The sequence below is a fragment of the Parus major genome, chromosome 3 (genome assembly GCF_001522545.3).
Source record: "Parus major isolate Abel chromosome 3, Parus_major1.1, whole genome shotgun sequence".
NCBI classification, from domain to species: domain Eukaryota; kingdom Metazoa; phylum Chordata; class Aves; order Passeriformes; family Paridae; genus Parus; species Parus major.
Window position 1 is genome coordinate 61,255,140 of NC_031770.1, and position 16,998 is coordinate 61,272,137.

The 16,998-nt window shown below is 39.9% G+C and overlaps 1 protein-coding gene across 7 annotated transcripts in view; it reads right to left on the minus strand.

The window, feature by feature from the left end:
* The window catches only part of NCOA7 (nuclear receptor coactivator 7), an 81,314-nt gene that overhangs the window by 2,840 nt on the left and 61,476 nt on the right, over window positions 1–16,998 (minus strand). For 4 of the 7 annotated variants that reach the window (XM_015622234.2, XM_033512811.1, XM_015622232.2 and 1 more), the window contains 8 exons: window positions 15,819–16,003; window positions 13,335–14,401; window positions 11,779–11,947; window positions 5,327–5,474; window positions 1,947–2,075; window positions 1,661–1,813; window positions 1,043–1,138; window positions 319–392 (listed from right to left, as the gene is read on the minus strand). In XM_015622234.2, the coding sequence (XP_015477720.1) occupies window positions 319–392; window positions 1,043–1,138; window positions 1,661–1,813; window positions 1,947–2,075; window positions 5,327–5,474; window positions 11,779–11,947; window positions 13,335–14,401; window positions 15,819–16,003 (2,021 nt within the window). Of the gene's footprint in view, window positions 1–318; window positions 393–1,042; window positions 1,139–1,660; window positions 1,814–1,946; window positions 2,076–3,793; window positions 5,303–5,326; window positions 5,475–11,778; window positions 11,948–13,334; window positions 14,402–15,818; window positions 16,004–16,998 lie in introns of those variants that run through there. The other 3 variants (XM_015622237.3, XM_015622233.2, XM_015622238.2) reach the window with 3 other exon arrangements.

Sequence of the window (16,998 nt, forward strand, 5' to 3'; positions counted from 1 at the left end):
TCCAGTGACAAACCGCTTCAGCAATGAGTAATGTATCTAGCCAAAACATCTGTTTATTTCCTGGCTAAGAACAGCCCCAACTCTGCAACAAACCCTACTTGCCTAATATCAGTCCCTCTAAGCAAACAAAATTGCTCTCAGTCTGTAACAGCAATCAAATTGCTGAGCTATCTCCACTGAACAGCTTACTAAAAATAAGATCAGCCACTTTACTGGGAAATTTTTCTTGCATCTACTATTGCCCCTATTCCCACTTAAAATTAAAAAAAAGAAAAAAAAAAGTTGGCTATATGATTTGAAAACCAAATACTCACTCACCCTCCACCTCCAAGCTCCAGAGAGGTAGTGTCTCCATTGATGAAGTAGGTGTTTTCTCCACTCCATTTAAATACCTGAGGAGGGGAAAAAACATGAACATATCTGGACTATGAGTAATCTCAAACTAATGGGTACTTGCTCTTAGCAACTAAGGTGTGGTCATCTTTTTCTTGAAAGGGGAAAAAGTAAGGTATAAAGTAAAGGATCAATAAATATTTAATATATAATAAAACTATTTACATATTTAATACATAATAAAACTATTATTACTTTAAATTCTGCTTCCCTCCCTAAATCAAGTGGTACCCTCTTAAAAAAGAAAAATGTGTTCAATATGGAAAAAGTGCATAAGCCATGAGCATCAAGGGGTGTTTCAGTAGCACTCTTATTTTATTGTCACTGTGATCCTAGGAATGCATGAAATTATATCCTATTCATGGTATCATTGCCTTCCAAGGTGAGTCTTTTGACAGTCCACTCCTTCTTCCTGCTTCCCCCTTCAATTCACTTAAAACTCTCTCCTTATCCTGACAGACTGTCCTCTCTTCAGATAACTGCAGACACTTTCGCTTAAGGTATTGCAATGAAGCAATGAATGATTAACTGCATTCATCAACATGTGGAACATCTTCTACACTCAAACATGTTAACTTCATAAAAATCTCATGAATGTTCCAGAAGTGGAACCCAAAAACCTTATTTCAGAAAGTGGACACCTACTTACCTTGAAATGTGGACTGAATGTGTAGAGGAATGTTTCACCAGTGCCATAGTAATGGTCACTAAACCTGAAGGGATGTGTAGCATACGCTCCAAATATCTGTCAGAATAAAATTATTACACTACTTTTGTGGAAAGTAATATCACAGAATTCAAGTGAAAAACCCCCAAACATTTAAAAATATTTTTTACGAACAACTGAGCTGATTTTCATGTTAGAACCAACTAGTGAAGTGCATCAGATGTGCAAGTATTCTCCCACATCTTCTGTATCCTGCAAGTAAAAGCCAATGACAACAATGGCAGCAGCATTGCTGACTCTAGCAACTACTGAAGAATGAGACCTTCAGAGAGGCACCACTTGTGATAGATCCTTAACTGAGATACCTAAGAAAGGTATTTCCAAAAGCTCTACTGTACTCATTGCAATTCTAAAGTTTTTATTAATGCTGAAACACTTCCTGTGGTAACTCTAGTTTAGGAAGTAGAAAATAGAAGGGGAAACACCAATGTCTTATTTTCGTATGACATCGCTTCATAGTATGACTAACATTTCACTTAATTTCATAATGATCACTTTTCAAAATGCTGCCCTTTCTGCTCAACCCCCGCAGAACCTTACCTGGTTGTCCATATCCTTGATGACAAGGAGAACTGGACTGTCGAGAGAAGCCGATTTGCGGTACAGAGTCTTCAGGCTGGTCCCGTGCTCCAGCGTGCTGTATGCCAGGCGCCACGGGTAGCCCTGCACCCGCGCGGGCAAGCGCCGGGCAAGCTGGGCAGGAGCAGGGAATGAGGGAAAAGGTTACACAAGCAACACAGGCAGTGCCCCAACCTATTCTCTTTCTCACACTCAACAGAGACAGCACCACATCTAAGGAGGAAACCTGAGGGTTTCCCAGCCATACCTGCTCTATGTGCATGTTCTCCAGGAGAGCGCTGTGATGCTTTAGGATAGGCAAAGTATCATCATCTTCTTCTTCTTCATAGTAACTGCAAACGCTCTTTCGTCGTTTAGCTTCTTCTACAGTAATGATCTGTGGCAAGAGAACAAGTGTCCAACCTAAAGCACAGCTCTTAACACCATCATTCCTCTGTTGAAGCCAATTCATTTAAAACTTACTCCTCAGCTGTCACACTATTTGGAGAAAAAACACCATATAGGATAATTTTATCAAGCACAGGTACCCTAAAGCAAACAGGCAAAATCTTTAGCTGGGATTCAGTGCCACCATGGCACACAGGAAGCAACAGCAAAAGCTCTGAAATTAAGCTGATGAGAAAGAAAAGGGGAAGCAATGAGGCCTAGCTACAAAACAAACAGGAAACCTTAAACCGTCCTTTCCTTCCACACGTTTATCACCACAGTGGTCTTATCCTTGGAGCAGGAATCTCAGGATGCAGCTGCAGAGCCCACTGTGCTCTGCTACGGACCTCGCTGCCAATAAGGCTTCCAAATGGCTTTCATGTTACACACGGATCAAGTTTTGCATAATTCCTCCACCCTTCAGGATTCACTGCTGGAACTTGCAGAAGCTGTCAACAGTCGACACAACTGGGAAGAGATGCCTGGAGGTCCTACACACACCTGCTCCTCAGGCGAGGAAGCAAATGCACTAGACTGACTCCAGGTGTCGATTTAAGCACACAACAAAGCACAGAAGTTTTGCATGATGACCAGGGCTGATGAGGAGCTCACACAGCCCTAATACCCTCAGTCACACCAGGCATCCCCAGTGGGATGAGTGCTGCACTTCTGCTGCATGCACTCATGTCTGGCCCACGCTCTCCCGCAGATGCTTAGAGCTGAACAGGGCACCTGGGCACCGGCACTCCACGGCAGGGTCAGGAAAAGAGAGGAAGTCAGGATCACAAGGCAAAATGCAGCCTGCAGAACAAACACTGCTATATGTCCCTGCACACCTGAGCAGTTACAGGTATTCCTGCCCATGATACTGCAAAACTCTACAGCTTCATCCTGTCCCTCCATCACCTCTTTCTGAGAGTGCAGATAATCCTGTGCTGGAAAATTTTACATATGGTCAATTTCAGGAGAGGTTTGCACTGCAAAATTAGGGTAATTAAAAATATAAAAAACCTGCCCACAACAAACTGTTCAAAGAAAACAATTTTTCTACTTGTATCATTGCTCTTTTTTCATCTTCTGAGTGGTTTGTTTTCCCTTCTCATCTCCCAGACCATTCTTGTATATATATATATATTTTTATTAACATCTTTTAGACCTTAAATCGAAAGTACACAACTCCCCTTTTGAGGACTTTCTTTTAGTAATAGTCTCTCTTCCAGGAGTGGGGGAAAAGTATCAGCCAACAGCAAATCAACCAAGAGGTATCTGGAGTAAAATACAACCAAACTCACTTAGGCAACCAGAGAAAATGTATTAATACAGTTGTAAATTGAAAATTGGTGCCAGAGACAGAAAAGCTTCTCTTCTCTGCATGCACATTTATTCAGTGTCTGAACTGCACATGTGAATGAAGTTCAGTCAACAACTGCAGAAAGAGGCATCTGCAAGATCAGGTATTTACAGACCACACAAAAGCAAAAATGGGTTAAAAGAATCGACCACTACAGAAACCAGACCTACAAAGTCTTTCAAAGATTTTACAGAGCTGAGAAAGGAAGCTACATGAGGTGGAAATGCCCCCCACCTGAGTACAGAGCTTGTTTATTACTAGGACAGAAGTTCTGTCATCAGATCCATGCTGTTCAAACAAGAAACAATTCAACATACCTCCACAAAAGGTTCCTCCTGGTTTGGTCTGGCACAGTAAATAATTCGAATATTCAAAGGCATTTGTCTCTGTTTCATCATCTAGCAGTTTATTTTCAGTACCCACTACTCTACCCCTGCTCTAATGGCAAGACTTCTGAGCCTCAAGACTGACAGACAGCTACTGGCCATGGCATGCTGTGAAGGAATTGCTTATATGCTTCTCTACAATTAGAGTTTCTGTTTCCCCGCAAGGGAGAGTGAAACTTTCACAGTCATCATGCCCAAATTTGGACTTAATTCAATAGAGATTTCCTGGCAGACCTACTTTAAATTGGTGAAGCTGGAATATATTACAAATAAAAGAGACACACCTTTAAAAGCAGTTTCCAGCTTTTCTTCCTTTCAATAAATATCTCAATGAAACAATGAGAGACAAGCTCCCAGTGTGACCAGATCTCTCCTACATCTGTTTTCACTGACTTTCCTTCATTGTGGTTTTATGAAAATAGCATGCAAATAACTGAACAGTGAAATCTAGAGCAATGTATGACTGCACTCAGCTCTAAGCAAAACAAGGAAGGTTTTTTTTTTTTTTTTTTTATCTTTCAGCTCACAAAGCACCAACATTAAGAAGCTACAAAACTGTAAAAATATTATCTTGGGAGTAGAGGTTGATACTTTTCAAATTACAAGTCCCACTTCCAAGCTCCATTTTTCAACAGAACATACTGTGAAGATAAAAATCCTCAAAAAAATGCTCAAAAAAAATAGGGTAGTAGAATTTAAAGAAAACAAGTTTATGTTTAAGACAAATAATCAGATAACTTTTTTAATCACCATCAAGATATTTCCCACTTTGGAATTTATTTGTCTCATTTATCCCATATCCTTAGCACAGAAAGTGTTTGAGCATTGAGAAATATGATGCAAGCTTATTTCCCTTAGAAACTAGGCTTTGTACGCAGAAGAAAGAGATAACAAGCACAAGCATGCCAAGTGGTTAAAACAGATTGCAGAAGACCACACATGAAAAAGCCAAAGTCCAATGATAAACTTAGCCCACTTACACCCAATATTCAAACAGTACTGCTGTGTGCACCAGAGAAGCAAGGGTCTGGCATATCACCACACCTCAATCCATTTCAACCAGCACACAGCAGTCTGGGTTGATGTTTACATGCATATATACATTTTGAAATATTTTTAGTATATAAATACATTAGTAATTTAGCAGTGCTGACCACATACGCCTGTATAGCTTTGCAAAAGACTAGTATCACATGGTCAAAATATTTACACAACTTCTGCTGGTTGCACACCAGAGAGCTCCCAATTGTTTACCTGCTCTTTCTAGGGAGAGAAGAAATGAAGACTGAAGGAATATGAATACATTTCTGGGATAGATACAAACCATAACGAGTCCTGTATATGAAGCAGCAACTATTATAAAGAAACACCATAAAAATCCTCAAAAGAACAACTGCTGAGATTCTTAGCAGAGGATGCACATTTGATACGCACAAGCTTCATGTAAAGGCAGAAAGCACTCACCTCCCAGCTTTTAGTAGTGGGCTCACTAAAGAAGTTGTCAATCATGTCAAGCTCCTCCTTTTCTACTACAACAAAACCCTGCTCTTTGGCATCTTTCCCATATATTTCTGGTGACCACTGAACGAAAAATGTGTACAAGTGATCCACCCTGTGAAGAGAAGAGGAGGAGACAACCATTGCTCAGTGTCCATGAACACAACATTGTCATGTAGCACAGAGGTTTTGCCCAATGCCAAAGCAGGGACAACTACACAAACAGGATACCAGCATACCTCCACCTTCCCAGACCACAAAAGGCAACAGCTCCCTCCACCTGGCAGCCTGAACCACTTCAAGGTTTCTTCTGCTTTCACTCCCCACAATATATTTTTCCCCTTTCTTTGTTATATGCAAAGCCAAAGTATCTTGGTAAAGCAATGGTCCCACACAATTTGTATTAAGAAGTCAAACTGATTGATATTAGGTCACAGTCACAAAAATTAACTCCGTAGAACTTTCACTTTACGCATTTAGTTTGACCTCCAGGATGAAACAAGCAATGAGATCACCAGTGAAGTCTACACTACAGTTTTAGCTGCCCTTTAAAAGTTATAGAGGCTAACCACAAAACAATCTTCATTCTCTTAGCATTATGAAAATAAGCTGTTACCGACAGCTTTGCTAATGATATAGTACCAGCAGCACATGCTCTTCCATAAATGTAGTCAGCTCTCAGCCACTGCCTTTAAAAAGATATTTCTTGACAACATCCATAACAAATCATGAAACAATTTCTTAAGAAGGAACTTATGTATTAAGTTAAAATGAACACATGCAATTTCTAAGAGGAATGTAACAGTGGACCCACAAGAAGCTAAATTGCCAACAAAGAATCAGACCCACAGTAAAGAGGGCAGATAGTAAGTGCATATGACACTGCATCTTTTTCCTGCTTTTCACCAGAAAGTGAAAATCCAGTAACTCTTAGATCAATGGAAAACAGAAAAAAAACTTTCAGAAATTTAGATATCCCCTCCACACCCCCGCCCCCACCATATTTCAAATTACTTGGATTTATATGTATGCACAAATAATCTTAAAATACCCTTTCAGCCCTGTAACAGTTTGTTAGGATCACTAGTATAATTCCAGATTTTTTCGAGTCTACAAAAAGAATAAAGGATTTACTTTGCTTCATCATGGAAATGATGAAAAAGGAATAAATTAGCATTGCTCACAGAGGTTTCAGAAAAAGCAGTCTGATTAACTCTTTGCTAATTAATTAGAACTTTAACTGAAAGAGACAACTGACTTGAGCACTGTGTATTTTATGTACAGTAGTCCTACTCTGGAAAGCTAACTACTTAATTCCTACAAATCCCTATGAAAATATAATAAAAGTACTGATGTCTGCTGTCTGGCTAAGATCAGTTTGAAAGCACATTTAAGCAGGTGCATGAAGGAGAGCAGCACACTCATATCTCAAAATCACAGAATGTATTTATGTTTTAAGCCATCTCTGGAAATCATCTAGGCCAGCTCCTGCTTACAGCAGAGATAACTTCCAAGTTAGAGCAGGTTGCACATTCTTGTCCATTTGAGTTGGAAAATCTCCAGCAATGATTCTACAAGTTCTCCATGTGTAGCCAGTCTCCTGGGTTTGTTTTTTTTTCCCTTTTATCACCATTTCCTCCAAAGCATACAGCACATGAACTGAGACGAGCTGGGCGCCATCCTATGTTTTCTGTTTCTGGTTCCCTGCCCTCCATTTTTAAACCAAGTGTCCAAAAGGAAGAGGGGAATAATGGCCACCCAAGTGGTTTAGCTGTACTTCCTTACTTGAATCAGCAAGAAACAAAGCCTTCTTTACTGCAAGGACACACCACTGACACGTTTAGTTTGCTCTCAACTTCCTCAACTCCTTTTCGGCAAAGCTACTCCCCAGGCTGCCTGTCCTCACCTACTGCTGCAGGAACTGCTCCATCCCAAGTGCACAACTTTTGCATTTGCCTTTTCTGAACTTCCTGACATTTCTGTCAGCCTATTGTATTGAGACTCCTCTGAAGAGCAGCCCTGCCCTCCAATTATGAGCACTCTCCAAATTTTCTGTTATTCCCCAAAATGACAAAGGTGTGTTCTGTCTCAATGTCCATGTCATCAGTGAAGGCATTAAGTAGTATCAGTCCCCAAGAATATCACTTGTACCTCACTGCCACTCAGACCAACTACCAACCCTTTGAGGCCAATGGTCCAGTCATTATTCAACCACCTGTAGCCGACCTGTCCAGGTCATATCTTTCCAGTCTGGCTACAAGGATATTATGGAAGACTGTGTTGAAAACCTTAGTAGTGTGATGGTAAAACAACAATCCCTTGCTCTCTCCTTGCTCAAAGAGCTAGCAATCTCAAACAGAAAAGTTATTAGGTCAGTAGAAATGAGATTTGTCTTTGGTAAATATATGACAGCTGATCCTGATCACTTCTTTCCCTCTGTGTGCTTGGAAATGCTGTCTATAAGAACTTGCTTCCCAGAGACTGAGGTGAAGCTGACTGCCCTGGACTCCCACAGATACTTCTTCAATTTTTCTGGCAAGGGTTGCAGCATTTGTCTTTCCAATTATTAAGGAACACTCCCCAGTGAACAAAACCTTTCAAAAGATGATAAAAAGCAGCTTTGTAATAACATCAACCAACCTCCTCAATATACTCAGAATGTTTCCTGTCAGGCCCCATGGACTTGTACATGCTCAGGTTTTTTAAGTAGTACATAACTAAGTTTTTCTCTGCAATGGACAGTTGATAAATAAATCCAGACAGTCCAGATTTAAGCAGCAGCAGCATAAAATAGAAATAGGTGATTACAGAGATGATGTCATTCTGAAAAGGGATACTCTTCTAATAAAAATTCTAACATTATGCTACAATGGTATTTCCAAGCTACCAAACTGAAAACATTTGAGCCAATTTTTAAATTGAAAAACCGCTTCTTGAGGAACTTTCTTACAGCCAACTTGACAGCTGTGAGAAAATTTATCCTAAAACTCAATAGCTGTTTTGGTGATCACATGCTTATGAGCGTATCATACACTAAAAGAGAAACATCAATAAAACAAAGTACTTGGAAAAAGAAAACTATAGAAACCCGAAGTTAGTAACTCCAGAAAGAAAACATTTAAAAGGCTCTAAGTCCAACCACTGCTCCTGGCCGAGAGAAAGACATTAACCCAGAGCAATCCTATGACAAATGTGCTTGACTAAATGATCATTCTTCACAAATCTTGAGGACCGAGTTGCTGTAAGCCCTCATATCCTTTTATGAACTTATAGAGACTTCTATGAGCCCTCAGTATAAGACACTAAGCTACAGACAAAAAGAGGTTTTCATGAATTTCCTCTGTACAATTTGATATCTTATTATCAGGAGTCTAGGAGTATTCTCCTTATAAAAGGCTAATTCAAAACTATTCTAAATCTTGCAAAAAAGTGGATGCCCTCTCAGCGGGAGGATCTCAGTGCAATGTCTTTTACATCAACTTCAGTGCAAATTATACATTCATAAACCAAACCTGTTTGCAAAATTTACACTGTGGAAAATTAGAGAGATTTACTTCTTGACTAAGGAACTAGTCAATGCTATTATTTACGAAGAAATTCTGCATTACTACCTCTGTCTCAGTGCAAGATACTTTCCTGCAAAAGGTCTTGAGGAAATGTGTGACCTAATTACTGAGCTACTACTACTCAAAATCCACTAGGATGGGAAACCTGCATACCATTTAAACATAAATCCACACAGTAAGAGCACACAGAGACTTACCCTCTAATACTGTAAGCTATACCCATTGCAAAACTTTCCAGCAAAATAGTCAATCTCTATTTGTGTCCAAAAGCATGGGTGCCCCTCTGCTCAGCTGAACCTGGCAAGAAGCTGCCCTAGACTGAGTAATCTGTATATAAGGCACCTCAAGATGCCCAGCACCCCCTCTGTGTGCTGAGGTGAGCACTGCTGTGACCAAGCAGGCAGCACAAAGCAGTGCTGCAGTCACTGATTAACTCAGCCATGCTGCTCACAGGGCGATGTGTGCCAGGACACACGCAGCACCCAGGGAGCCACACATGGAGAGAGAACACCTACAGCAAATGTGACAGAAGATCTAGTGCCTTTATAAAGAGAACCAGCCTAAAAGTCCTCTTCCTGTATTAATAAAGTTTCCAGAAAGTAGCAGCAGCCTGCACATGGAAGAACAGCTCTGTTGGGAGCTGTGGGCTATGGGACAAGGCTGAAATTGGAGCATTTTCATAACAAATGACAGAAGCTGTTTTAACAGCAAATGCTATGATCATAGGAAAAAATAAATAAAAACAAATCAGAACAAGATTTAACTTACACTAAACATAGACATGCAGACCAATTTTTTCACAATCTCACTCCAAGTTCGGACAGTTTTTTTGATTTTAATTACTACAAAACATTAAGATGCTGCACAAGCTACTGTGACTGGACTGGAGAAAGTGTTTCATTATACTGTTTTGTGGCCAACAAGATGAGAGTGGTATTCTTGATATTTTCACACATAAATATAAATTGCATTCCAAGTAGTTTTAAACTTAGTAAATGATCTCATATCTTGTCTAAAATACGTTGCAAAGCTATCCTAAACAACCTACTGTTCATGGCACTCTTAAGATGCAACACTTATGTTTACACTCTACACAATACCTATGCAAGAATATCCCCAGAAGGTAGGAAGTGCTGTGTTTTGCTTTGGGAAAGCATCCAAGATCTTGGAGAAAACACCGTCTTGTTCAAGAGGCAAAGACATGCCTGGCTTTAATACAAAGGAGTTGGTCTTGCATTTAATTTCTGCTCCAAGTTCTACTTGATCTGTCACGCAATTTTGGGGCGTTAAAACAGGCATGAATAGCACCAAAAAGTCCCAAACTTACAACCAATCATTCACTGCTTTGTTTGATCAAGATCCAAACAGCAGCTGTGACATCAGGGATCTGGGTATGTCAGTCAGCAAGGCCAGGTGCTGCTGCAGCAGCTCACTGTGGAAGTTACTTTTTACTCATTATAAAAACTGAAGTACAAAACAGTTGTCAACACTTCAGTTTATATATGGATTAGGTCTGGTCACCATTCAGAAAGTTTCTGCTCATAAAAGGGCAAGAAGAAAAGCTGTTTCCCAGATCTGTGGTTAGAAGCTTGATAGATTTACTTGTTGCACAGCAGTGATCAGAGATGACCTCAGTCAGCTCAGCAGCTTTATTCACTGTTAGCTGCACTATCCCTAAAGCACTAACTGACTTTGTGTTGTGTCACTGTACAGCATCACTCCAATTCCTTGAACTATTTACTCCAATTCCTTGAACTATTTATTTTACTATTTACTAACTTCAACCTAGAATTTTCTGAACCCACCCTTTTGCAATCCCTGAAGAGTCAAGGACTGGGATCCTCAGATAGCAAGCAAACCAAAAGCTATCCAGCTGCTCTCCCAAGGACCACATTCCAGCTGGATTAAACCTCTCCCTCTCCTCCAGGAAGAGTTTGAGGACAGCAACTTCCACACTACCAGACAATCGAAACACTCCTTTTCAGCAAATATGTATAAACACTTAAATTAACACACATGCTACATATTTGAAATTAAGTTTATTAAATAAAAAATATTTTTAAAAAATTGAGTGCATCTGAAAGAGACACTTCTGAGATGGATCACAAGTTCAGACTCCTCCTTCCCGGCATCTAATTTACTAGAATCACTGATTTTTGCTCATCAACAGACCAGACAATTCTTCTAGTTGTCTTCTGTCAAGAAAAGGATCACATATTTGATTCCAGTAAAAATTCTTGGGTGATTTATGTGGAAAATCACAGAACTCCACTTCTCTAGTCTGTTGGTTTGCTTTTTTCTAGAGTACTATTTATGCATTAATGAACACCTGAAGGAAAACATTTATGTTCCTCAATTTTACTGCAATGGGACTATTTTTTAATGGGAGAAAAGACAAACACACTTGTTTAGTTAGGAGTATCTCCCTTTTCCCACATGATGCCCTTTGCTCATGTGAAATACCTACTTCTTTTAGCACTGAGACCTTAGTGGATTCCATGCCCCTCCAACCACTGCTCCACTTTCCCTCACTTCTTAGATTACAGCTGAAACCCTGATCATCTCCCAGTTCTTTTATCATATGTTAGCAGCACATATATCTACATATATATAAATCTTTCTAACCTCAAGTGGCACCTGAGCCCTTTTCCCTTCCCACTGAGAGCTGTATTAGACCAGCAACAAACACTGCTTTATGTCACTGGCATACAATGAAATGAGGGCACCCCTCAGCATCCCTGTTACACTTCATACCTTGGACCATGTAGGTAATGCAGGATTCAGCTTCAGAAAGCACTATATATTTAAAAGGTATCAGACAGACATTTTTGTGCTAACAGGAGTGCAGCTTACCTTTCCCGAGGAACAGCAAACCAGTACTCTGGTTGCTTTATCTTTTTACTGTACTGTTGAGACATGGTCATGCTCTGAGACACAAAGGACTTTCTCATTGGCTTGCCTACTTTAATGCACAGGAACATTGGAGGAGTCTTGCTCTTCTCCTCTTTTGAAGGAAGCATATCTGAACAAGACACAAGAGAAACGGTCTGCTTACAGGAGAGTACAAATACTGCAGCTGATGAAACACTGTGACAAAGATTAATACTCTTGTGCAAAGGAATACTCAGAGGCACCATACACAGAATTACACCTGACATCAACAGCACAACTAGTTTAGTAAAACCACGTTCATCCTAAACTGAGGCCGTTTATTCCCATTTTGTCACAGCCGGTATCCCGTCACCCCTCAGCTGTACAGCTATGTACAGAACAGCCCTGTAAAGAAACAGGTAAGATGACCAGGCTGGGTGCTGCCTCCAACACAAAGCAGGAGAAAATAAAGGGGACATGTTAGGCTCCAAAAAACCCATCCAGGCTGAAGGGTAATCCTGCATGCACACACACACAAAAAGCCCAATCAGTTTCTCAACTCAGTCAGTCACACAGCCATACAAGCACCTTTTATCTGCACAAGACAGGGCCAAGCCTAAAAGCAGTTTAAGCTCCTTAAATTGCTAGTGTGACCAAAAAAAAAAAATTGAACACTTATCAATCACATTGAAGTTGCTGCCTTCTTTGTTTTAGGTGCACACATACAGCCAAATATCACCAGCAACATATAAACCTTTATGAAAAAAAGGAAAAATTATTTAAAGAACAACTGTTCTTAAAATAAAGACTTCCACTTTAATCATCCTCCACCACCTGAGGTAAATCAAGGGTATGTCCACTAGTTCATTAAATTACCCAGAGGGGAGCATCTACACTCCAGGACAGACCAGTGCTTAGAGGCACTGGGCTGCCACAGAAATGGTAATATGTGTGCACATGCTCTGAAGAGAGATTTCATTCTGGTATGTGCTTTCCTGGAACAGCCTGGATTATTTCTGACAATGCAATGACCAATAAGGAGAAAAGTCAGTATGACTATACATGTGTTCCTGTTTATCGCTTCTTTAAGGGTTTCCATATCATGAGAGACACCAGACATGTGCGAATATTGTCAAGAATACTTCAGTGCCCCCGTTCACAGCAGTGCTCTACTACCTTGGATACTATCAGAAACGTAACTGACAGGTATGAGGCAATGAGGAGTGACAATTCCTAGGTCATGAAGTGTCCCTGCCAATATTGAAACTGGATTTACTATCCTTCTTAAAGTCAGCAAACAGAAATAAAGATTATATAAGCAGTGATCACTGAATGTGGAAAGATCACACAAGCTACTTATCAAACTACGAGCTTAGAGAATTTGAAGATAGCAGGAAATATAAAACTCAAATACACAAAGGGTAAAAAAGAGACCAGCTATTACAGAAAGAAGAAATTTAAAGAAGGTTGTCAATTCAAAGGTTACCGTCATAATGCTGTCCAAGTCTCAGAGGAAACAAGGATAACCAGAGACCTACCTTCAATTGGCACTTGAATTTTCTGCAGCAGCCACAGTCTGATTTCTGATTGATTGTCTAACTGTGTTTCTTGACAGGTCTTGTCTACAGCTGGTACTAATGAAGAGTCCACAGACTCTTTCAGATCCTTTTCCTCTGCTGCTGCTGAGCTGATTTCTAATGAAGGTGCTTTCCTTTCAACACAGCAGGAATCAAGCTCCATACTTTTAACTGTATGGACTTCATTAGCTTGGGACTTTGAACAGCTAAGTGTAAGGTCTATGCCAATTGCTTTATTGTTTTCACCTTTCTGGATTTCAGCCTTGTGTAAGTCTTCAGATGACTGAGACCCATTTCCATCTTTATTGAGGTAAAATTCAATAAGTTTATCTTTCTCTAGCTCTTTCTTAGTGTCCAATTCAGTCTCCACCTTACCTGTCGGGGTACTGACACATTTGTTTACTTCTGGAATAACATCTTGCTTTTCACACAGCTCTAAGTCTAAGTCAGCTTTAGGTTCAACACTGTCCTTTTTTTCCAAGGAATCAACTGTCAAGTGCTCCGGGACTTCTGTAGTAGGTTTGGTTACCTGCTGCTTAGTTCTCCCCAAGTCCCTGGGGTCAGCCAGCAAGCCTTCCATTACTGAGATTTTCCTGTCCAACCCTCTATCCAGATGAGATGATGTCTTTTCCAGCTCAGTAAAGTCATCCTCTCTTTCTCCTAGAAGGGATTTTTCTTTGGTTTTGGTATCTGAAGCATTTTTTTCCCTGGAAGGGTCCTTCATACATGCATCTGCATCAAACTTTTCCAAATGTTCAGTGGCAGTGATGTTGTTGGGAAACTCCAGAGACTTTGATTTGATTGAGCCTGTACTCTCTGATGACTGAAGAACTTCAAAATCAGCAGACTTTTCCTTATCTGGAGGCTTTATCTGTTTGGCACCCAGAGCAACAGATGCATCCCCATTCTGCTGTCTCTTTTCCTTGCTAAGGGATTTGAATTTGCTGAAGGGATTGATATCTTTCTCAGAGGATAGGTCTTCCCATTCTCCTGGCCTGTACAGAGGACAAAGATCCTTTGGTATGTCACTGTCAGGGGAAATGATGGATGTACATACAATGTTAAAAGCAAAATGGAAACAGAAAAAAAATGAAAAGAAAAACTAAACATCAACTTAACTTAAACCATGAAACTCAACAAAAAATAACTTTCTCCAAAATAAATATACAGTACTGGAAAATAAGGGACTTTAAAGACAATGGAGAAAAATGCTGAAAGTATAATACCAAAATAAAATGAGTAAACCACTTGGCAGAATATGCCACGTGGGTGAAGAAATGTAACACATGTAATAAGAATGTGCAAGTCATCAGAAGTTCCATAGCAAAAAAACACAGGACATGTATTTAGCTGCTGCAATTTAATTCAAATCATAATAATATTGTAACCTCCCACACCTGACAATGAGTCAACATCTACAACCATCCATGCTTCCCTAGTCAGTACAAATACATTTTTGAGAAAAACAAATCAGAGATAATCCTGTCTGAACATGTTTACTGCAGTACAGTGAAAGCCAACACAGTAGCTTTCTTCTTTTATTTGTCTCCACTATTCAAACATACTGTTTGAATGCAGGCTCTCTCAAATGTTTCTTTTTCAAGCAGGACAATCATAAAACATTTAAAAATTAAAAATCCTGAATAAACGTATCAGCATAAAACTTGAGTTGTTTGTTACTGCTAAAACTCTGAAGAGAATGAGAATACAAGATCCTCATCATGCAAAAATTACTAAGAAGCTATTAAACACTCCAGAAATGAGTGTAGCAAGTAACCAGAAAGTTTTTCTTGAAATGAGAAAAAGGAGAGAATTCAATGAATTTCACTGTTCAAACAGGTATTGCCTATAAGAACAAAACCCTACTTAGAACAAATGGATAAGCAGTGTCTGGTCTGTGCATAAATGAATGTAGCTCACCCCAGAAAGTCTTATTATGTATTACAGATTGTAACTATCAATGCACTTCTGGTTCTGGATAGAAGTATTCCACAGTCTGGTGTTTCTGTAACTCCTGAAAATGGCAGCTAAGGTGCTGTTATCTTCAAAAGTTTCAAATACTCCTCTGAGAACAGTCTTGGTAAAACAATAATGGTTGAAATCTAAACCTCTTCACATCCACTGAAAGAGCTCTAGAGAGAAGTCAGTGGAAGAACCCAACTGTGGCATATTACAAATGGTTTTATTAATTACTGGTTTTATTAAGTACTGGTCTCCTTTGCACTTTGGTTCTCACATTCATGACCCATTTGTGTTTAATAAGAACAACACAAAGTGAATCATTCCTTTGAATCATTCTAAAGAACAACACAAGTGAATCATTCCTTTGCTGGCACTTTACTCTGCTGCACTAAAACTCTTTCCTTCCATCCCCCTTCCCCCACCCCCTTTCCATGACCTTACTGAAAATCTGCAAATGTAAGATCAGGGAAGAACACTCCTTACGATGGCAATGCATCTTTAATCTTCATGTGAGAGATGTCATTGTAGAGAGCTATTGAGACAACCTCCTCCATGGGGCAGATGAGCCCATATTCTTCACAGCCATTCTCAATTACCAGAGGATCAGACTTATGTGGGTCAAACATGATGTTGTTTGGAGTTACTATCATGACTCCTCCAACGACGCCCTAGAACAGGAGAAGAGTTGGCACATGACATGTAATGCACTTATAGTTGGGTATTGGATTTTAGGCTACTATCCTAAAAAGCAAAACCACTTTCCTGTCTCTTTATACTATGGCATGCGGTGTTTGCCAGCAAAATATTTTGCTTTCCAATTGCATCGAGTCAGACATTGTAAGGAGAGAAAAGTAAAAAATTCTTAATAACATCCAAGTTCCTGGCTGGTAAGGAAGAACAGCTGAACTATTCAATTTTCAGTGCTGGCTGCTACAAGCTAAAGATGTGATTGTCAATCAATCACAGATGAACAGATTAGTGGATTAATTTTTTTTAAAAACCACATAGCATTTTATTCTGGATGCAGCTACTTTCATTTGATCCATGAAACTGCATGCAACCAACACCTGCATGCAGTTTTACTCATGGAAACATGCAGGTTGCTATGCCAAGCTAACAGAGGTCCCCCTAATCTACTTTCCCAGAGGTACATGCAAAAAGCTTCTCCATACAGTGATCTGAGACAGCTTCTTCCCCACGTAGAAACAGCTCCTGTGATTGGTCCAAGCATATTCTGCACAGCTGCAGAGGACTTACTTAAGTCTTCAAAATGTGCTCTAGCAATGGATTTGATACAATCAGCCATTATTCAGCATCAATCCATGGCAACTGATCATTTTTCAAGACTTAAGAAGAAGATTTCCACTGTCTTGCTTCTGCACCCTCTCCTCCAGATGAACTACAAGATTCACCAACTCAGAAGCTGTGTGTAAATCATGACATCTGACAAATGGGAGACAGATCAATTGGAATGACCCACACTGCACATACTAATTATCCAAGGTCATCTGCAGGGCAAGCCAAGGAAGGCTCATAAATAGGTAGGTAAAAGACCACAAGCTTGGTTTGTGGGGCTTTTTTTTAAAGCAGTAAGATACCAAGCTGATGAGCTTGGCAGTGGCAAATGAGTACATTAATGCCTCCTCCTTTATAAAGCAAAGAC